We start from the raw sequence: 23101 nt of genomic DNA, 5'->3' as shown, positions 1-23101 counted from the left end.
AATGTAAGGACCCCACCTAAGAGGGAGACCCTAAATAGCCCTTAAAGGGGATTTGGTCATCTGCAAGGTGACCACCTATCAGGAGGGGGCTCTGATGCCACCTGCCTGACCTGGCCACTCAGATGCTCCCAGAGGCCTTTGCACATCTTAGATTCAAGATGGCTGAATCAGGCGGCCACCGGGAGCTGCTCTGGGCACTACCCCTGGGGTGGTGAAGGACAGGTGAGTAGTCACTCCCCTTTCCATTGTCCAGTCTCGCATCAGAGTAAGGACGGGGGTCACTGGACTGGTGCAAACCAGTTTATGCAAGGAAGGCACCAAATGTGCCCTTTAAAGCATTCCAGTGGCTTGGGGAGGCTACATCGCCGCAGCCCTCTAATACCTACTTCCAAGGGAAAGGGTGTTACCTCCCTCCCCACCATGAAATCCTTTGCTTTGCCTTCCTCTGCCTGAGCTGGTCACGCAGCAGGGGGGCTGAAACCTGTGAGGGGTGGCGGCAGCAGCGCGGGCTTCCTGGAAAACCCCAGAAGACTGGTACGAGAAGTGCTGAGGAGCCTCTAAGGAGCCCCCAGAGTGCATGGAATCATACAACCAATACTGGCACCACCAGTGTTTGGGTATACTTCCAACATATTTGATACCAAACAAGCCCAGGTTCGAAGTTACCATTAGGTAGCTGGACACAGGTAGAGTGATGGCTTCCCTGCACTTATTAAGTCCAGGGTAATGCAGCTGGAGTTCGTAGGGGCACCTCTGCTCATTCAGGGGTGCCTTCACACACAGGTACCTGCACCCTTCCCTTTGGGCTGGAATGGCCTACCATGGGGTGACTTAGTGTCCTTGTGCAGTGACCTGTAGTGAAAGGGTGCATGCACCTTTTCACGCAGGCTGCAATGATAGGCCTGCTGTCACATTTTGCATGGGCTCCCATGGGTGGCACAATAAGTGCTGCAGCCCATGGTGAAACCCTGGTGCCCCAATGCCCGAGGTACCCAAGTACCATAACGAGAGGCATATGGGGGCACCAGTATGTCAATTGTGGCGTGAGAAAAGTCCTAAGCAACAAAATTTAGAGGGAGTGAGCACAACCATCTGGGTCCTGGTTAGCAGGATCCCAGTGAAAACTCTAAGCAAACTGATAGCAGGCAAAAAGTGGGATAACCATGGCATAAATTAATGCACTGTCTCGGTCACCTCGACATTCTTGCTGTATAAACTGAGGTCTCAGATTACTGTGTCTTCTGATGGTGTAGTGCTCTAGCTTCTGTCGACTGAACAACTCAGCATAGGCCTTAGTCTGTCCTTGTGGTTCTTTAGCAGACTAAGATTGCAGACTTCGTGGGGGTCTCTTTTTGCAAATTTGTGGTGGCACTTTGGGCAGAACCTGAAAGGGCCTTCTGCCTCTCCCCTCTTCAACCATGTGGCTCTTACTGGAGGGGTCCCCTGTCGGACTATAGAAGGCTCACCGTCTCAGCTTTTAGGTTTTCTCGTAGTTTTCAGCAATTTGTCGATTTTTCAATATCTTGTCTTTTCATGAAATTCTTCAAAGCTCCTCTGTCATGCTTCCAGACTGAAGAGTCAGAGCAAATGGTTTTGGTACTTGCTAAGTAGACAATGTCAGGCAACTCATCAAATTACTCTTCTTCACCACAAAATAGGTCTGCTTTGCAGGGGATGTCCAGTGCCTCAGAGAATGAGCAATGCATCTTGTTGTGGGCACACCAGCAGTCCCTTGGGTACTGTAGGGTCTTATTACTTTTGAAGGCCGAAGCAAGAGTTGCAGTGATTCTCCTGGTGAGAGGCACAGATTACAGTGGGCATGAACATCAGTTCAAAGTTAATTGAAATTGCACCGAGCATCTTTTGGAGGGTGGCTGCTTTATTACTTTCTACTCGTGTCATTCTCTGGAGTGGGTAAGGAGGTTGTGCTGCCCCAAGGGCCAAGTGGCCCAGCTGTTCGACAACAATGCACTGCGCCTACGAAGAGATCGTCAAAAGAACTGAAAAGGCATCAATAGTTCAGCTTGGCAACAGGAAGCAAAGACAACAGGCTCAAGGGATACAACAGTGAACACTCAATACGTCGAGACCAGGAGCAACGCTGATACATATCTGAACCAGATGAAGGAGAAAAACAATGGAGTCTGTGCCCATGCATGTCCATGACCAGAGGAAGAGTCCATGAGATATCCTGACTCAAAAGACCTCTCTGAACAAACACAAGTTGCAAACATCTGAACGCAACACTAGATGGCAGGAGTATGCAGAGCATGTGTATCTATAGTCACATGCTAAAAGCACAATTTTCATGCTGTAAGTACAATTAAGGACTGAGCTATCACATGGTCACCCCATTTGATCAACACAGCAACCCAGGTGGCTGGTCTTGTTTCAAAAGGTTTGACTTCTTTTGGTGCCTCTCCATGTGATTAAATGGCTGAAATTTAAAACAATAGCTGAGATATTAGAATGAAACTAACACAGCAAGTAGACAAAGGACTTCCAAGTACATTTCCAGGAGTGCAAAAACGGAAGCGGCATTCCAAAGAGCCCAAGCAAAATAAATGAGTCATGTCCTGGTAGCAAGGACCAATACATTTTTGCAATGTCAATGACAAGGAAGATTGCTAGTCTTACCTTAGAGTCAATAGTCCGACCTTCTTTCACCACAGGGTAAAACCTTGGTGTTAATGTGGGGTCCTTCAATCGGGGTGTGCGAGGCGTTCGAGGAGTCCGTGCATTACGATAGTTTGGGGACTCCGGCACTGTTGTTGGCAGAGAGCGGGCAATGCTGGAAGGTTCTGGGGCCCCAAAGAGTTTGTTCGCCAAAGCATCAGTCGGAACTATTGAATGGAATAAGAAGAAAAGGACATTAAAGGCATTTTCACACAAACCTTCTGTATCTCACCCCAAACTCACCCCACAGGCCCCTGTAAAGAAATGGCTCCCTGTTGCAGTTACCCCCCACTTTTTGCCTGATACTGATGCTGACTTGACTGAGAAGTGTGCTGGGACCCTGCTAACCAGGCCCCAGCACCAGTGTTCCTTCACCTAAAATGTACCATTGTATCCACAATTGGCACACCCTGGCATTCAGATAAGTCCCTTGTAACTGGTACTTCTAGTACCAAGGGCCCTGATACCAAGGAAGGTCTCTAAGGGCTGCAGCATGTCTTATGCCACCCTAGAGACCCCTCACTCAGCACAGACACACTGCTTACAAGCCTGTGTGTGCTAGTGAGAACAAAATGAGTAATTCGACATGGCACTCCCCTCAGGGTGCCATGCCAGCCTCTCACTGCCTATGCAGTATAGGTAAGACACCCCTCTAGCAGGCCTTACAGCCCTAAGGCAGGGTGCACTATACCATAGGTGAGGGTACCAGTGCATGAGCACTGTGCCCCTACAGTGTCTAAACAAAACCTTAGACATTGTAAGTGCAGGGTAGCCATAAGAGTATATGGTCTGGGAGTTTGTCAAACACGAACTCCACAGCACCATAATGGCTACACTGAAAACTGGGAAGTTTGGTATCAAACTTCTCAGCACAATAAATGCACACTGATGCCAGTGTACATTTTATTGTAAAACACACCACAGAGGGCACCTTAGAGGTGCCCCCTGAAACCTAACCGACTATCTGTGTAGGCTGACTAGTTTTAGCAGCCTGCCACAAACCGAGACATGTTGCTGGCCCCATGGGGAGAGTGCCTTTGTCACTCTGAGGCCAGTAACAAAGCCTGCACTGGGTGGAGATGCTAACACCTCTCCCAGGCAGGAATTGTCACACCTGGCGGTGAGCCTCAAAGGCTCACCTCCTTTGTGCCAACCCAGCAGGACACTCCAGCTAGTGGAGTTGCCCGCCCCCTCCGGCCCGGCCCCCACTTTTGGCGGCAAGGCCGGAGAAAATAATGAGAATAACAAGGAGGAGTCACTGGCCAGTCAGGACAGCCCCTAAGGTGTCCTGAGCTGAGGTGACTCTAACTTTTAGAAATCCTCCATCTTGCAGATGGAGGATTCCCCCAATAGGGTTAGGACTGTGACCCCCTCCCCTTGGGAGGAGGCACAAAGAGGGTGTACCCACCCTCAGGGCTAGTAGCCATTGGCTACTAACCCCCCAGACCTAAACACGCCCTTAAATTTAGTATTTAAGGGCTACCCTGAACCCTACAAAATTAGATTCCTGCAACAAGAAGAAGGACTGCCCAGCTGAAAACCCCTGCAGCGGAAGACCAGAAGACGACAACTGCCTTGGCTCCAGAAACTCACCGGCCTGTCTCCTGCCTTCCAAAGATCCTGCTCCAGCGACGCCTTCCGAAGGGACCAGCGACCTCGACATCCTCTGAGGACTGCCCCTGCTTCGAAAAGACAAGAAACTCCCGAGGACAGCGGACCTGCTCCAAGAAAAGCTGCAACTTTGTTTCCAGCAACTTTAAAGATCCCTGCAAGCTCCCCGCAAGAAGCGTGAGACTTGCAACACTGCACCCGGCGACCCCGACTCGGCTGGTGGCGATCCAACACCTCAGGAGGGACCCCAGGACTACTCTAAGACTGTGAGTACAAAAACCTGTCCCCCCTGAGCCCCCACAGCGCCGCCTGCAGAGGGAATCCCGAGGCTTCCCCTGACCGCGACTCTTTGAACCTAAAGTCCCGACGCCTGGGAGAGACCCTGCACCCGCAGCCCCCAGGACCTGAAGGACCGGACTTTCACTGGAGAAGTGACCCCCAGGAGTCCCTCTCCCTCGCCCAAGTGGAGGTTTCCCCGAGGAATTCCCCCCTTGCCTGCCTGCAGCGCTGAAGAGATCCCGAGATCTCTCATAGACTAACATTGCGAACCCGACGCCTGTTCCTACACTGCACCCGGCCGCCCCCGCGCCGCTGAGGGTGAAATTCCTGTGTGGACTTGTGTCCCCCCCGGTGCCCTACAAAACCCCCCTGGTCTGCCCTCCGAAGACGCGGGTACTTACCTGCAAGCAGACCGGAACCGGGGCACCCCCTTCTCTCCATTCTAGCCTATGTGTTTTGGGCACCACTTTGAACTCTGCACCTGACCGGCCCTGAGCTGCTGGTGTGGTGACTTTGGGGTTGCTCTGAACCCCCAACGGTGGGCTATCTTGGACCAAGAACTGAACCCTGTAAGTGTCTTACTTACCTGGTAAAACTAACAAATACTTACCTCCCCTAGGAACTGTGAAAATTGCACTAAGTGTCCACTTTTAAAACAGCTATTTGTCAATAACTTGAAAAGTATACATGCAATTTTGATGATTTGAAGTTCCTAAAGTACTTACCTGCAATACCTTTCGAATGAGATATTACATGTAGAATTTGAACCTGTGGTTCTTAAAATAAACTAAGAAAAGATATTTTTCTATATAAAAACCTATTGGCTGGATTTGTTTCTGAGTGTGTGTACCTCATTTATTGTCTATGTGTATGTACAACAAATGCTTAACACTACTCCTTGGATAAGCCTACTGCTCGACCACACTACCACAAAATAGAGCATTAGTATTATCTAGTTTTACCACTATTTTACCTCTAAGGGGAACCCTTGGACTCTGTGCATGCTATTCCTTACTTTGAAATAGCACATACAGAGCCAACTTCCTACATTGGTGGATCAGCGGTGGGGTACAAGACTTTGCATTTGCTGGACTACTCAGCCAATACCTGATCACACGACAAATTCCAAAATTGTCATTAGAAATTGATTTTTGCAATTTGAAAAGTTTTCTAAATTCTTAAAAGACCTGCTAGGGCCTTGTGTTAGATCCTGTTTAGCATTTCTTTTAGAGTTTAAAAGTTTGTAAAAGTTTGAATTAGATTCTAGAACCAGTTGTAGATTCTTAAAAAGTATTCCAACTTTTAGAAGCAAAATGTCTAGCACAGATGTGACTGTGGTGGAACTCGACACCACACCTTACCTCCATCTTAAGATGAGGGAGCTAAGGTCACTCTGTAAAATAAAGAAAATAACAATGGGCCCCAAACCTACCAAAATACAGCTCCAGGAGCTTTTGGCAGAGTTTGAAAAGGCCAACCCCTCTGAGGGTGACAACTCAGAAGAAGAGGATAGTGACTTGGAGGAAAATTCCCCCCTACCAGTCCTATCTAGGGAGAACAGGGTCCCTCAAACCCTGACTCCAAAAATAATAGTCAGAGATGCTGGTTCCCTCACAGGAGAGACCAACACCTCTGAAATCACTGAGGATAACTCCAGTGAAGATGACCCCCTGTTAGCCAGGATGGTCAAAAGATTGGCTTTGGAAAAGCAGCTCCTAGCCATAGAAAGGGAAAGAAAAGAGATGGGCCTAGGTCCCATCGATGGTGGCAGCAACTTAAATAGGGTCAGAGATTCTCCTGACATCCTAAAAATCCCCAAAGGGATTGTAACAAAATATGAAGATGGTGATGACATCACCAAATGGTTCACAGCTTTTGAGAGGGCTTGTGTAACCAGAAAAGTAAACAGATCTCACTGGGGTGCTCTCCTTTGGGAAATGTTCACTGGAAAGTGTAGGGATAGACTCCACACACTCTCTGGAAAAGATGCAGAATCTTATGACCTCATGAAGGGTACCCTGATTGAGGGCTTTGGATTCTCCACTGAGGAGTATAGAATTAGATTCAGGGGGGCTCAAAAATCCTCGAGCCAGACCTGGGTTGACTTTGTAGACTACTCAGTAAAAACACTAGATGGTTGGTTAACTGGAAATGAAGTGTGTGACTATGTTGGGCTTTATAATTTGTTTATGAAAGAACACATTTTAAGTAACTGCTTCAATGAAAAGTTGCATCAGTATCTGGTAGACCTAGGTCCAATTTCTCCCCAAGAATTGGGAAAGAAGGCAGACCACTGGGTCAAGACTAGGGTAACCAAAACTTCCACTGGGGGTGACCAAAAGAAAGGGGTTACAAAAACTCCCCAGGAGAAAGTGGGTGACACTAGAAACAAAGAAAAAGAGTCCTCTGTAGGCCCCCAAAAACCAGAACAGGTGGGTGGGCCCCAAGACACAACCCAAAACAAAGGTGGGTACCAGGGTAAGAACTGGGATGCCACTAAGGCATGGTGCCACAACTGTAAACAGTCTGGGCACCACACCAAGGACACTTCTTGTCCCAAAAACAAACCCCAGAACAAAATTCCAGGGGTAACCAGTGTAGCCATGGGAGATGACTCCTCAGATGAGGAGGTCTTCATAGCCTTCAACTGGAAACAGGGCCCAACAGGTGAGTTGGAGATTCCAGAGGGAAGTAGACACTTCCACCACCTACTGGTGAATGGAATCCCAACCACTGCCCTGAGAGACACTTGTGCCAGTCACACTATTGTGCATGACAGGCTGGTGCTCTCAAACCAGTACATCCCAGGTGAGACTGCCAGGGTAAGAGTTAGCCTAGACAGGGTCACTAAGAGGCCTGTGGCTTTAGTACCCATAGAAGTGGGTGGCACTCTTAGCTGGAGAAGGGTAGTAGTCAGTACAGACCTCCCCCTTGATTGTCTCCTTGGAAATGACTACCCAGAGGTTAGTCAGAGCCCAAGAGAAGAACTGGTCCAGTGCCAGTCCTCTCCCAAGGATTCTGGAAGTCCTGCCTCTGCAGTAAATGCAAGTAGGCCCCAGAAGAAAAAGAAAAGGAAACAGAGTAGGAAAGGTGGACAACCTTTAGCCAAGGTTCCAGCAAGCCAAGGAGATTCTGCTCCAGTAGGGGAGAACTCCAAAAATGGCTCTGATAAAGTCCAACCTGACCCACAAGAAGTCCTGGCTAGTCAGGCAACTGTTAAGCCTGAGTGGGTGGCTCCTCAGCTAACAGAAGAAAGAGTGGAAGAAGGGTGTTTACTACAAGATGTGGTGACCCCCCACTCTAATACAGCAGACAGGCACCCTGAACCCAAAGAAGCCTGTAACTTAGCCCCTTCCCTTGTAGGTGAAGAGCTAAAGGTGTGGTTCTGGGCACTGACAGCTGTCAGTGGCCTCTGCTGGGTGTTAGCCTTTATGGCTGCACTATCCTTGGCCTGGTGGTCTGACCCCATGCCAAATAACAAGTTAGGCCCCCTGACCCTGTTGGTCATGGTGGGGTTACTCCAGCTCTGGGTAACCTCTTTGGGTAAGCTAGGGGTGACCCTGGCTAAGATAAGATTAGCAGAGGTGGATACCTCTGACCTCAAAATAGAGAGAATGGGTAAAGACATAAAAAGCACAGACAAGAGGCAGTTCAGACTAGGTCCTATCACTGTGGAAGTGGGTCAGTTCCCCAGAGGGAATGACCTGAACAGGAGGATGTAAGGCAGAGTAGGCCCTGCAACAAACCAGCCATTTCCTCTACTCTTCCTCGCCTGACAGACTAGGAAGACTCTTCCAGCGTTGGCTGAGTCTCCTGGCCTGTGGGCTGGGGGGGGCTTGTGTAAAGAAATGGCTCCCTGTTGCAGTTACCCCCCACTTTTTGCCTGATACTGATGCTGACTTGACTGAGAAGTGTGCTGGGACCCTGCTAACCAGGCCCCAGCACCAGTGTTCCTTCACCTAAAATGTACCATTGTATCCACAATTGGCACACCCTGGCATTCAGATAAGTCCCTTGTAACTGGTACTTCTAGTACCAAGGGCCCTGATACCAAGGAAGGTCTCTAAGGGCTGCAGCATGTCTTATGCCACCCTAGAGACCCCTCACTCAGCACAGACACACTGCTTACAAGCCTGTGTGTGCTAGTGAGAACAAAATGAGTAAGTCGACATGGCACTCCCCTCAGGGTGCCATGCCAGCCTCTCACTGCCTATGCAGTATAGGTAAGACACCCCTCTAGCAGGCCTTACAGCCCTAAGGCAGGGTGCACTATACCATAGGTGAGGGTACCAGTGCATGAGCACTGTGCCCCTACAGTGTCTAAACAAAACCTTAGACATTGTAAGTGCAGGGTAGCCATAAGAGTATATGGTCTGGGAGTTTGTCAAACACGAACTCCACAGCACCATAATGGCTACACTGAAAACTGGGAAGTTTGGTATCAAACTTCTCAGCACAATAAATGCACACTGATGCCAGTGTACATTTTATTGTAAAACACACCACAGAGGGCACCTTAGAGGTGCCCCCTGAAACCTAACCGACTATCTGTGTAGGCTGACTAGTTTTAGCAGCCTGCCACAAACCGAGACATGTTGCTGGCCCCATGGGGAGAGTGCCTTTGTCACTCTGAGGCCAGTAACAAAGCCTGCACTGGGTGGAGATGCTAACACCTCTCCCAGGCAGGAATTGTCACACCTGGCGGTGAGCCTCAAAGGCTCACCTCCTTTGTGCCAACCCAGCAGGACACTCCAGCTAGTGGAGTTGCCCGCCCCCTCCGGCCCGGCCCCCACTTTTGGCGGCAAGGCCGGAGAAAATAATGAGAATAACAAGGAGGAGTCACTGGCCAGTCAGGACAGCCCCTAAGGTGTCCTGAGCTGAGGTGACTAACTTTTAGAAATCCTCCATCTTGCAGATGGAGGATTCCCCCAATAGGGTTAGGACTGTGACCCCCTCCCCTTGGGAGGAGGCACAAAGAGGGTGTACCCACCCTCAGGGCTAGTAGCCATTGGCTACTAACCCCCCAGACCTAAACACGCCCTTAAATTTAGTATTTAAGGGCTACCCTGAACCCTACAAAATTAGATTCCTGCAACAAGAAGAAGGACTGCCCAGCTGAAAACCCCTGCAGCGGAAGACCAGAAGACGACAACTGCCTTGGCTCCAGAAACTCACCGGCCTGTCTCCTGCCTTCCAAAGATCCTGCTCCAGCGACGCCTTCCGAAGGGACCAGCGACCTCGACATCCTCTGAGGACTGCCCCTGCTTCGAAAAGACAAGAAACTCCCGAGGACAGCGGACCTGCTCCAAGAAAAGCTGCAACTTTGTTTCCAGCAACTTTAAAGATCCCTGCAAGCTCCCCGCAAGAAGCGTGAGACTTGCAACACTGCACCCGGCGACCCCGACTCGGCTGGTGGCGATCCAACACCTCAGGAGGGACCCCAGGACTACTCTAAGACTGTGAGTACAAAAACCTGTCCCCCCTGAGCCCCCACAGCGCCGCCTGCAGAGGGAATCCCGAGGCTTCCCCTGACCGCGACTCTTTGAACCTAAAGTCCCGACGCCTGGGAGAGACCCTGCACCCGCAGCCCCCAGGACCTGAAGGACCGGACTTTCACTGGAGAAGTGACCCCCAGGAGTCCCTCTCCCTCGCCCAAGTGGAGGTTTCCCCGAGGAATTCCCCCCTTGCCTGCCTGCAGCGCTGAAGAGATCCCGAGATCTCTCATAGACTAACATTGCGAACCCGACGCCTGTTCCTACACTGCACCCGGCCGCCCCCGCGCCGCTGAGGGTGAAATTCCTGTGTGGACTTGTGTCCCCCCCGGTGCCCTACAAAACCCCCCTGGTCTGCCCTCCGAAGACGCGGGTACTTACCTGCAAGCAGACCGGAACCGGGGCACCCCCTTCTCTCCATTCTAGCCTATGTGTTTTGGGCACCACTTTGAACTCTGCACCTGACCGGCCCTGAGCTGCTGGTGTGGTGACTTTGGGGTTGCTCTGAACCCCCAACGGTGGGCTATCTTGGACCAAGAACTGAACCCTGTAAGTGTCTTACTTACCTGGTAAAACTAACAAATACTTACCTCCCCTAGGAACTGTGAAAATTGCACTAAGTGTCCACTTTTAAAACAGCTATTTGTCAATAACTTGAAAAGTATACATGCAATTTTGATGATTTGAAGTTCCTAAAGTACTTACCTGCAATACCTTTCGAATGAGATATTACATGTAGAATTTGAACCTGTGGTTCTTAAAATAAACTAAGAAAAGATATTTTTCTATATAAAAACCTATTGGCTGGATTTGTTTCTGAGTGTGTGTACCTCATTTATTGTCTATGTGTATGTACAACAAATGCTTAACACTACTCCTTGGATAAGCCTACTGCTCGACCACACTACCACAAAATAGAGCATTAGTATTATCTAGTTTTACCACTATTTTACCTCTAAGGGGAACCCTTGGACTCTGTGCATGCTATTCCTTACTTTGAAATAGCACATACAGAGCCAACTTCCTACATCCCCCAATCCTTCAACTTTAGAGCCATTAACTTGGTCGTTAAAGAGGCGATTTAACCATGAAACAAAGAAAATAAACAAATGACCGGTTTTAGTGTCTCATGAAAAATAAGATACTGGACAGAAAAAGAACAAGTTACTTAGGGTAATTTTTCAGCAGTAGCCTTAAGTGCCCACAGGAAGCATTGTGCGGCTCCGTCATTTCATCTCAGTAAGTTAAGTGTGGGGCTACATACAAGTGCCGCTCAAGCACGCTGACATCAGTTGCTTTCTAGGCACCTCACATACGTAGATGCAGAACCCAATAGCAGATTGGCTTTCACCACTGTATATTTCTAAAACCGTGACCTTATTAGATGGATAGTCCAGTTAACAGAACAGGGAGGATTTATGAAGAATATGCAGCTACAATAGCCATCAGAAAGTGTTACAGAAGATAAGTAGCTTGTTCTTTTGATGGATACTTCGAACCACTGATCCCTCACATTTTGAACAGATATCCAAGTAATATCTCCCAGGCAGTGGGCCCGTGAACTGGCTCGAAGCAAAATGTTCTGCAGGACCAAACAGATAAAGTGCTCTTCTCCACAGACCTAGCTGTCTGGACAGAAGTGCTTAGTGAACGTACAAAGCAATGCAAAATTGGCGACTTGTGTGCTCACACCAGCAGCAAAAAAATAAAAACGCACCAAGGTTTTTCACACTGGCAATAGCTTAACCAGACAACCTCCTGGTGTAGCTACCACTTTAAAGATTTCCCCAAGTGGGGACATTAGGAACACCTGGTGATCCAGCCACTTCCACAGGACACCTGTACCAGCCTCCTTTTCATGGGTGGTGCAAGGAAATGCCTTCCTCAGCATGGTTACACCGTAACTTTTTCCCTTTTGTTGATGCCAGTTATGATTAAAAGTGTGCTGGGACCCTGCTAACCTGGCCCCAGCACCAGTGTTCTTTCCCTAAACTGTACCTTTGTTCCCACAATTGGCACAGCCCTGGCACCCAGATAAGTCCCTTGTAAATGGTACCCCTGGTACCAAGGGCACTGTGGCCAGGGAAGGTCTCGAAGGGCTGCAGCATGTATTATGCCACCCTGAGGACCCCTCACTCAGCACATGCACACTGCCTCACAGCTTGTGTGCTGGTGGGGAGATAATGACTAAGACGACATGGCACTCCCCTCAGAGTGCCATGCCCTTAACCCACTACCTGTGGCATAGGTAAGTCACCCCTCTAGCAGGCCTTACAGCCTTAAGGCAGGGTGCACTATACCACAGGTGAGGGCATATGTGCAGGAGCACTATGCCCCTACAGTGTCTAAGCAAAACCTTAGACATTGTAAGTGCAGGGTAGCCATAAGAGTGTATGAGCTGGGAGTTTGTCAAACACGAACTCCACAGTTCCATAATGGCTACACTGAAATCTGGGACGTTTGGTATCAAACTTCTCAGCACAGTAAATGCACATTGATGCCTGTGTGGGATTTATTGAAAAATACGTACAGAGAGCATCTTGGAGATGCCCCCTGTATACCAGTCCAATTCGTAGTGTTCCTCTTTGGCCAGAAACAAAGCCTGCACTGGGTAGAGGTGCTTCTCACCTCCCCCTCCAGGAACTGTAGCACCTGGCGGTGAGACTCAAAGGCTCATGCTTGTTACAGCGCCCCAGGGCATCCTAGCTAGTTGAGATGCCCTCCCCTCTGGACACAGCCACCACTTTGAGGCAAGTCCTGGGGACATAATGAGAAAAACAAGGAGTCACCCACCAGTCAGGACAACCCCTAAGGTGTCCTGAGCTGAGGTGACCCCTTCCTTAAGAAATCCTTCATCTTGGTTTTGGAGGATTCCCCCACTAGGGATGTGCCCACCTCCCCTCAGGGAGGAGGCACAGAGGGTGTAGCCTCCCTCCAGGGCAGTAGAAACACCCCTAAATTCAGTATTTAGGGGCAACCCTGAACCCAGGAAATCTGATTCCTGCAACCTACAACAAGGACGACTGCTGACCTGCAAGCCCCACATAGACGACTGAATTGGCCCCAGCCCTACAGTCTGTCTACAGACCCAAAGATGTGGGATGCCGTTCCAGAGGGTAGGTCCTTAGCGATGGACCAGTAACTAGTATTGTTAATCTGAGTCCTTGGAACGTGCCTCCCAAGGAGCCTGATCTCGACTTGGGGATGGGCGACATGACTGACTTAGCCAGTTTACTTAAATGTAAGTGACCGTTTTTTTTCTATCTTTATATTAAGATTTTTTTCTTTATTTGGAGAAGAACTGATTAAATCTTTAGTTATTGGTCCTGATGAAGCGTCATTGGATCCGGTTGGACAGTACGACGCGAAACATGTCGACCCTGGTTTAGAGGTACTATAATAGTTAGTCCTCTGTGGTTTGCTGCTCTTTGAGATTAATTGAGCATCATAACTCAATCTGTTACTTTCATTTTGTTTTTAATCTTGGTCTTCATCCTAGTGTACTGATTAAAATGATATATTTTGCAATGAATAACCAATTTTAGAATTTTTTTTCTCTGTTCTCTACGTGCGCTGGTGCCTGAATGCAGGCATTTCTGTCTGGATAGGTTGAACCCACCAGTCACTATCAGAACAGTACGGCTTAGAGCCCCCTTCCGGGGAGCCCGGCAGGCGTTGCAGTTCCCTAGGCCATTATAGAATGCGTGGAACAGTGTACCTTTGTTTGTAAAACAGACTCCAAGAACCTGAACAACGACTCATCCAGTGGGACCAGCAACCTCTAAGGACTGACCTGCACCTGAAGGACAAACAACCTCCCGAGGACAGCGGCTCTGTCCAGAAACAACAATATTGCAACAAAGAAGCAACTTTAAAGAGATTCTTCACACCCTGCACCCGACGCCCCTGGTTCGAGTTTGGAAAAACCAACACTGCAGAGAAGACTCCCAGGCGACTCCGACATGGACACCCTTAGTCGACCTCCTTGCACCCCCACAGCTACACCGGAACAGAGAATCCAGAGGCTCCTCCTGACTGCGACTGCCTGGTAACAAAGGAACCTGGACATAGTTTGAGTCGACATAGTTTGTGGTAAAGGAATATTTATTCACATATATACACAATTTTAATGCAACTTAAACTGCTACAGGCTCCCGGGGAGGTGGGAGGACGCATGTGAATCTGCAGCACAACATGCCACGAACAGATGTACACTGGGTAAGTGACATTTTCCGTTCGATGGCATGTGTAGCTGCAGATACACATGCTGTGCATAGACTACAAAGCAGTAATCCTCCCCAAATCGGTGGTCAGCCTGTAGGAGTTGAAGCTGTTTGAAATAATGTTCTTAGTACAGCCTGTCCTACTGTGGCATGTTGTGTCGCTAACACATCTACACAGTAATGTTTGGTAAACGTATGAGGTGTAGACCAAGTAGCTGCCTTACAAATCTCTGTCATTGGTATGTTACCTAGAAAGGACATTGTTGCTCCTTTCTTTCTAGTGGAGTGTGCCTTTGGCATAATGAGTAGCTTTCTTTGAGCTTTTAGGTAACATGTTTGTATGCATTTGACTATCCATCTGGCTATGCCCTGTTTGGATATAGGGTTACCAGCATGGGGTTTTTGGAAAGCAACGAACAATTGCTTAGTTTTACGAAATTATTTTGTTCTTTTTTATGTCTAATGTATGCAGTGCTCTTTCTGCTACTGAGTCTGGCTGTGGGAAGAAGACTGGGAGCTCTACAGTTTGGTTTAGATGAAACTGTGAAATGACTTTTGGTAGAAATTTTGGATTTGTGCAGAGAACCACTTTATGTTTGTGTACTTGTATAAATGGTTCTTCGATAGTGAACGCCTGTATTTCGCTAACTCATCGTAGTGAAGTGATGTCTATTAGAAAAGCTACCTTCCAAGTCAAGAATTGGATTTGGCAAGAATGCATGGGTACAATATTAAGATTCCACGAGGGTACTGGTGGGGTTCTTGGAGGTATGATCCTTTTTAGTCCCTCCATAAAGGCTTTAATAACTGGGATTCTAAAAAGTGACTTTGTATGTTTAATCTGCAGATAAGCAGATTGCAGTGAGATGAATTTTGATGGAAGAAAAAGCGAGATTTGCTTTTTGTAGGTGTAGTAGGTAACTCACAATGTTTTGTATGGAGGCATCTAACAGTGTGATTTGATTTGCTTGGCAGTAGAAAACAAACCTTTTCCATTTATTAGCATAACAATGCCTTGTTGTCGGTTTTCTTGCCTGTTTAATGACTTCCATACACTCATTTGAAATGTTTAGATAACCAAATTCTAAGACTTCAGGAGCCAGATTGCTAGGTTGAGCAATGTTGGATTGGGGTGTCTGATCTGTTTGTGTTGTGTTAATAGATCTGGTCTGTTTGGGAGTTTGATGTGAGGTACTACTGAGAAGTCCAACAGTGTGGTGTACCACGGTTGGCGAGCCCACGTTGGTGCTATGAGTATTAGTTTGAGTTTGTTTCGACTCAGTTTGTTGACTAGGAAAGGAATGAGTGGGAGAGGGGGGAAAGCGTAAGCAAATATCCCTGACCAATTGATCCATAGAGCATTGCCCTTGTACTGAGGGTGTGCGTATCTGGATGCAAAGTTTTGGCATTTTGCGTTTTGTTGCAAACAGATCTATGTCTTGTGTCCCCCAGTGGTGAAAGTAATCCTGTAGAATCTGGGGATGTATTTCCCACTAGTGAGTTTGCTGGTGATCCCGACTGAGATTCTCGGCTAACTGATTGTGAATGCCTGGTATATATTGCGCTATCAGATGAATGATGTTGTGAATTGCCCAATGCCAAATATTTTGTGCTAGGAGGCATAGTTGTGACGAGTGTCTCACACCCCCTTCCCCCCGTTTGTTTAGATAGTACATTGTTGTCATATTGTCTGTTTTGACAAGAATGTGTTTGTGGACTAGGAGAGGTTGAAAAGCTTTTAGTGCTAGGGAGACCACTAGTAGTTCTAAGTGATTTATGTGTAGTTGTTTTTGTTGATTGTCCCATTGACCTTGTATATTGTGATTGTTGAGGTGTGCTCCCCACACAATCATGGAAGCGCCTGTTGTAATAATGGCATGAGGCACTGGGTCTTGAAATGGCAGCCCTTTGTTCAAATTTACAGGGATCCACCACCATTGAAGCGAAGTGTGTGTTTGGCAGTCTATCAACACTAGATCCTGAAATTGACCCTGTGCCTGCGTCCATTGTTTTGCTTGGCACTGTTGTAAGGGACGCATGTGTAGCCGTGCGTTTGGGACAACAGCTATGCATGAGGACATCATGCCTAGTAGTTTCATGACAAACCTGTGTACTGGTTGGTTGGTTGTGTGCTTGACACTATAGTTTGAAATGATTGAACTCTTTGTGGACTTGGAGTGGCAATTGCTCGGAGTGTTGTGTGGCTCCCAAGTACTGTTGTATTTGGGATGGCTGCAAGTGAGATTTTCGGAAATTTATTGAAAACCCTAGTTTGTGTAGGTTATCTATTACATATTGCTTGTGACTGACACCGGTGTTGTGTTGGCTTTTATTAGCCAATCGTCGAGATATGGGAATACGTGCATGTGATGTCTCCTTATATGAGCTGCTACTACAGCGAGACATTTTGTAAATACTCTGGGCGCTGTTATTCCAAAGGGCAATACTTTGAATTGGTAATGTTTGCCATGTATGACAAATCTGAGGTATTTCCTGTGAGATGGATGGATGGGTATGTGGAAATACGCATCTTTTAAATCCAGTGTTGCCATGTATTCTCCCTGTTTTAGCAAGGGAACTACATCTTGTAGTGTGACCATGTGGAAATGTTCTGATTTGATGAACAGGTTTAATGTCCTGAGATCTAAAATTGGTCTTAGTGTTTTGTCTTTTTGGAGAATAAGGAAGTATAGGGAGTAAACTCCTGCTCTTTTGATGGTGAGTGTAGGAAGTTGGCTCTACATATACTATTTCAAAGTAAGAAATAGCAAGCACATAGTCCAAGGGTTCCCCTTAGAGGTAAGATAGTGGCAAAATGATCATTCTAATGCTCTATTTTGTGGTAGTGTGGTCGAGCAGTAGGCTTATCAGAGGGTAGTGTTAAGCATTTGATGTACACACACAGGCAATAAATGAGGAACACACTCAAAGACTTACTCCAGGCCAATACATTTTAGGTGAAAGAACACTGGTGCTGGGGCCTGGTTAGCAGGGTCCCAGCACACTTCTCAGTCAAGTCAGCATCAGTATCAGGCAAAAAGTGGGGGGTAACTGCAACAGGGAGCCATTTCTTTACAAGTTTGCTATGACAGAAGCGACATCTAGAGTTCCCTGGTGTAGATGCCACTAGTATAGGTGTAAAGAAATGGCTCCCTGTTGCAGTTACCCCCCACTTTTTGCCTGATACTGATGCGGACTTGACTGAGAAGTGTGCTGGGACCCTGCTAACCAGGCCCCAGCACCAGTGTTCTTTCACCTAAAATTTACCATTGTCTCCACAATTGGCACAACCCTGGCATCCAGGTAAGTCCCTTGTAACTGGTACCCCTGGTACCAAGGGCCCTGATGCCAGGGAAGGTCTCTATGGGCTGCAGCATATCTTATGCCACCCTAGGGACCCCTCACTCAGCACAGACACTGCTTGCCAGCTTGTGTGTGCTGGTGAGGACAAAATGAGTAAGTCGACATGGCACTCCCCTCAGGGTGTCATGACAACCTCACACTGCCTGTGGCATAGGTAAGTCACTCCTCTAGCAGGCCTTGCAGCCCTAAGGCAGGGTGCACTATACCACAGGTGAGGGCATAGGTGCAGAATCTTATGACCTCCTGAAGGGAACCCTGATTGAGGGCTTTGGATTCTCCACTGAGGAGTACAGGATTAGGTTCAGGGGGGCTCAAAAATCCTCGAGCCAGACCTGGGTTGATTTTGTGGACTAGTCAGTAAAAACACTGGATGGTTGGGTAACTGGAAATGAAGTGCATGATTATGTTGGCCTTTATAATTTGTTTATGAAAACACATTTTAAGTAACTGCTTCAATGAAAAGTTGCATCAGTATCTGGTAGACCTAGGTCCAATTTCTTCCCAAGAATTGGGAAAGAAGGCAGACCACTGGGTCAAGACTAGGGTAACCAAAACTTCCACTGGGGGTGACCAAAATAAAGGGGTTACAAAGCCTCCCCAGGAGAAAGTGGGTGACACTAGAAATAAAGAAAAAGAGTCCTCTGTAGGCCCCCAAAAACCAGAGCAGGTGGGTGGGCCCCAAGACACAACCCAAAACAAAGGTGGGTACCAGGGTAAGAACTGAGATGCCACTAAGGCATGGTGCCATAACTGTAGACAGACAGGGCACCACACCAATGACACTTCTTGTCCCAAAAAAAAAAAAAAAAACCCTAGCAAAATCCCAGGGGTGACCAGTGTAGCCATTGGGGATGACTCCTCAGATGAGGAGGTCTTCATAGCCTTCAACTGGAAGAAGGGACCAACAGGTGAGTTGGAGATTCCAGAGGGAAGTAGACACTTGCACCACCTACTGGTGAATGGAATCCCAGCCACTGCCCTGAGAGACACTTGTGCCAGTCACACTATTGTGCATGACAGGCTGGTGTTCTCAAACCAGTACATCCCAGGTGAGACTGCCAGAGTAAGAGTTAGCCCAGACAGGGTCACTGATAGGCCTGTGGCTTTTGTGCCCATAGAAGTGGGTGGGACTTTTAGCTGGAGAAGGGTGGTAGTCAGTACAGACCTCCCCCTTGATTGTCTCCTTGGAAATGACTACCCAGAGGTTAGTCAGAGCCCAAAAGAGGAACTGGTCCAGTGCCAGTCCTCTCCCAAGGATTCTGGAGGTGCTGCCTCTGCAGTAACTGCAAGTAGGCCCCAGAAGAAAAAGAACAGTGTAGGAAGGGTGGACAACCTTTAGCCAAGGTTCCAGCAAGCCAAGGATATTCTGCTCCAGTAGGGGAGAACTCCAAAAGTGGCACTGATAACGTCCAACCTGACCCACAAGAAGTCCTGGCTAGTCAGGCAACTGTTAAGCCTGAGTGGGTGGCTCCTCAGCTAACAGAAGAAAGAGTGGAAGAAGGGTGTTTACTACAAGATGTGGTAACCCCCACTCTAATACAGCAGACAGGCACCCTGAACCCAAAGAAGCCTGTAAATTAGCCCCTTCCCTTGTAGGTGAAGAGCTAAAGGTGTGGTTCTGGGCACTGACAGCTGTCAGTGGCCTCTGCTGGGTGTTAGCCTTTCTGGCTGCACTATCCTTGGCATGGTGGTCTGACCCCATGCCAAATAGCAAGTTAGGCCCCCTGACCCTATTGGTCATGGTGGGGTTACTCCAGCTCTGGGTAACCTCTTTGGGTAAGCTAGGGGTGACCTTGGCTAAGATAAGATTAGCAGAGGTGGATACCTCTAACCCCAAAATAGAGAGAATGGGTGGAGACATTAAAGACACAGACAAGAGGCAATTCAGACTAGGTCCTATCACTGTGGAGGTGGGTCAGTTCCCCAGAGGGAATGACCTGAACAGGAGGATGCAAGGCAGAGTAGGCCCTGCAACAAACCAGCCTATTTCCTCTACTCTTCCTCGCCTGACAGACTAGGAAGACTCTCCCAGCTTTGGCGGAGTCTCCTGGCCTGTGGGCTGAGGGGGGCTTGTGTAAAAAAATGGCTCCCTGTTGCAGTTACCCCCCACTGTTTGGCTGATACTGACTTGCCTGAAGTGTGCTGGGACCCTGCTAACCAGGCCCCAGCACAAGTGTTCTTTCACCTAAAATGTACCATTGTCTCCACAATTGGCACAACCCTGGCATCCAGGTAAGTCCCTTGTAACTGGTACCCCTGGTACCAAGGGCCCTGATGCCAGGGAAGGTCTCTAAGGGCTGCAGCATGTCTTATGCCACCCTAGGGACCCCTCACTCACCACAGACACTGCTTGCCAGCTTGTGTGTGCTGGTGAGGACAAAATGAGTAAGTCGACATGGCACTCCCCTCAGGGTGCCATGACAACCTCACACTGCCTGTGGCATAGGTAAGTCACCCCTCTAGCAGGCCTTAGAGCCCTAAGGCAGGGTGCACTATACCACAGGTGAGGGCATAGGTGCATGAGCACTATCCCCTACAGTATCTAAGCAAAACCTTAGACATTGTAAGTGCAGGGTAGCCATAAGAGAATATGGTCTGGGAGTCTGTCAAAAACGAACTCCACAGCTCCATAATGGCTACACTGAATACTGGGAAGTTTGGTACCAAACTTCTCAGAATAATAAACCCACACTGATTCCAGTGTTGGATTTATTAAAAAATGCACACAGAGGGCATCTTAGAGATGCCCCCTGTATTTTACCCAATTGTTCAGTGCAGGACTGACTGGTCTGTGCCAGCCTGCTGCTGAGAGACAAGTTTCTGACCCCATGCGGTGAGAGCCTTTCGTGCTCTCTGAGGACAGAAACAAAGCCTGCTCTGGGTGGAGGTGCTTCACACCTCCCCCCTGCAGGAACTGTAACACCTAGCAGTGAGCTTCAAAGGCTCAAGCTTCGTGTTACAATGCCCCAGGGCACTCCAGCTAATGGAGATGCCCGCCCCCTGGACACAGCCCCCACTTTTGGCGGCAAGTCCAGGAGAGATAATGAGAAAAACAAGGAGGAGTCACTGGCCAGTCAGGACAGCCCCTAAGGTGTCCTGAGCTGAGGTAACTGTCTTTTAGAAATCCTCCATCTTGCAGATGGAGGATTCCCCCAATAGGGATAGGAATGTGCCCCCCTCCCCTTGGGAGGAGGCACAAAGATGGTGTACCCACCCTCAGGGCTAGTAGCCATTGGCTACTAACCCCCCAGACCTAAACACACCCCTAAATCGAGTATTTAGGGGCTCCCAGAACACAGCAAGGCAGAATCCTGCAACCTAAGAAGAGGACTGCTAAGCTGAAAAACCCTGCAGAGAAGATGGAGACACCAACTGCTTTGGCCCCAGCTCTACCGGCCTGTCTCCCCCCTTCTGAAGAAACTGCTCCAGCGACTCTCCCCAGGACCAGCGACCCCTGAATCCTCAAAGGACTGCCCTGCTCTAGAAGGACCAAGAAACTCCAGAGGACAGCGGCTCTGTTCACCCAAGACTGCAACTTTGTTTCCAAAGAAGCAACTTCAAGACAACTGCGTTTCCCGCCGGAAGCGTGAGACTTGCTACTCTGCACCCGACGCCCCCGGCTCGACTTGTGGAGAAAACACTTCAGGGAGGACTCCCCGGCGACTCAGAGACTGTGAGTAACCAGAGTTGCCCCCCCTGAGCCCCCACAGCGACGCCTGCAGAGGGAATCCCGAGGCTCCCCCTGACCGCGACTGCCTGACTCCCAGATCCCGATGCCTGGTAAAGACTCTGCACCCGCAGCCCCCAGGACCTGAAAGATCAGAACTCCAGTGCAGGAGTGACCCCCAGGAGGCCCTCTCCCTTGCCCAGGTGGTGGCTACCCCGAGGAGCCCCCCCTCCTCCCCGCATCGCTGAAGAGACCCCTAGGTCTCCCATTGACTTACATTGGAAACCCGACGTGTGTTTGCACATTGCACCCGGCCGCCCCATGCTGCTGAGGGTGTACTTTCTGTGCTAACTTGTGTCCCTCCCGGTGCCCTACAAAACCCCCCTGGTCTGCCCTCCGAAGAGGCGGGTACTTACCTGCTGGCAGACTGGAACCGGGGCACCCCCTTCTCCATTGAAGCCTATGTGTTTTGGGCACCACTTTGAACTCTGCACCTGACCGGCCCTGAGCTGCTGGTGTGGTAACTTTGGGGTTGCTCTGAACCCCCAACGGTGGGCTACCTTGGACCCAAATCTGAACCCCGTAGGTGGTTTACTTACCTGCAAGAACAATTACTTACCTCCCCTAGGAACTGTGAAAATTGCACTGTCTAGTTTTAAAATAGCTATATGTGTTTTATTTGAAAAGTATATATGCTATTGTGATTATTCAAAGTTCCTAAAGTACTTACCTGCAATACCTTTCATGCAAAGTATTACATGTAGAATTTGAACCTGTGGTTCTTAAAATAAACTAAGAAAATATATTTTTCTATACAAAAACCTATTGGCCTGGAATTGTCTGAGTGTGTGTTCCTCATTTATTGCCTGTGTGTATGTACAACAAATGCTTAACACTACTCCTTTGATAAGCCTACTGCTCGACCACACTACCACAAAATAGAACATTAGTATTATCTCTTTTTGCCACTATCTTACCTCTAAGGGGAACTCTTGGACTCTGTGCATACTATTCCTTACTTTGAAATAGTGCATACAGAGCCAACTTCCTACAATAGGTGACTGTGGTGGCTAAGAAGTGGGTGGTAGATTACCATTGGACCTGCTTGTTGTGATGAAGGAGACAATGGCTGTGTTAGGATTCAGACAAAGCCTGACATGATGTTGGGAAAACAGGAATGAGGGACTGGAGAGGTCAGTCTCGACAGATAACAGAGCCTTGAATATTCCGAGTGATTCTGATGGAAGTCTGAGTTTTTATTTAAGAAAGCCACTCCGTCTAAGTCAGAGAAGTTGAATGATGTCTCAATGTTAAACCACGTCAACGCTGAAGTGCAACATTGAATGGTGCCTCAACATCTGTGGTCTCCCCGAGGAGGAATATCGCTTCTCACCAGATCAACTCCTTTTCAATTTCCCTTTGCAGGAGTCCACACAGTGCTAGATAAGGGCACTGGTACAGGGAACAATCTTCTCGTCCTTCAAAAGTCTCCACATCCGGAGAATTTTGCCTTCTCCAGTGCTCCATCTGGCCATGGAGGTGAAGTGAAATTTCTTACTTTCTCAAAGTGTACCTGAAGAGGGTAATGAAGAGGGACAGCTTGGGACCATGAGTCTGGCAAACAGAAGATATAGCTGTGTTTGCTTGCCATTTTCCTCCCACATTCTGGACACTTCTCAAAAAGATTGCATTTTACAAAAAAAACAACAACCAAAAAAACAGATATTTCCTGACCGGAAAATGTCAAAAAATACTCTTTGCCCTAAAGAACTTCAAGTGAATCACTTTGG

At 48.4% G+C, this 23101-nt stretch overlaps 1 protein-coding gene across 2 annotated transcripts in view; it reads right to left on the bottom strand.

Annotated features, from left to right (window-relative positions):
• LARP1 (La ribonucleoprotein 1, translational regulator) overlaps positions 1 to 23101 on the bottom strand; it is a 547470-nt gene that overhangs the window by 170690 nt on the left and 353679 nt on the right. For both annotated transcript variants that reach the window (XM_069199616.1, XM_069199617.1), the window contains exon 13: positions 2638 to 2843. In XM_069199616.1, coding sequence (XP_069055717.1) covers positions 2638 to 2843 — 206 coding nt within the window. The remainder of the gene's footprint in view (positions 1 to 2637; positions 2844 to 23101) is intronic.

The sequence above is a fragment of the Pleurodeles waltl genome, chromosome 7 (assembly GCF_031143425.1).
Source record: "Pleurodeles waltl isolate 20211129_DDA chromosome 7, aPleWal1.hap1.20221129, whole genome shotgun sequence".
In the NCBI taxonomy this organism is placed as follows: Eukaryota; Metazoa; Chordata; class Amphibia; order Caudata; family Salamandridae; genus Pleurodeles; species Pleurodeles waltl.
This window is presented reverse-complemented; position numbering and strand designations above follow the sequence as displayed.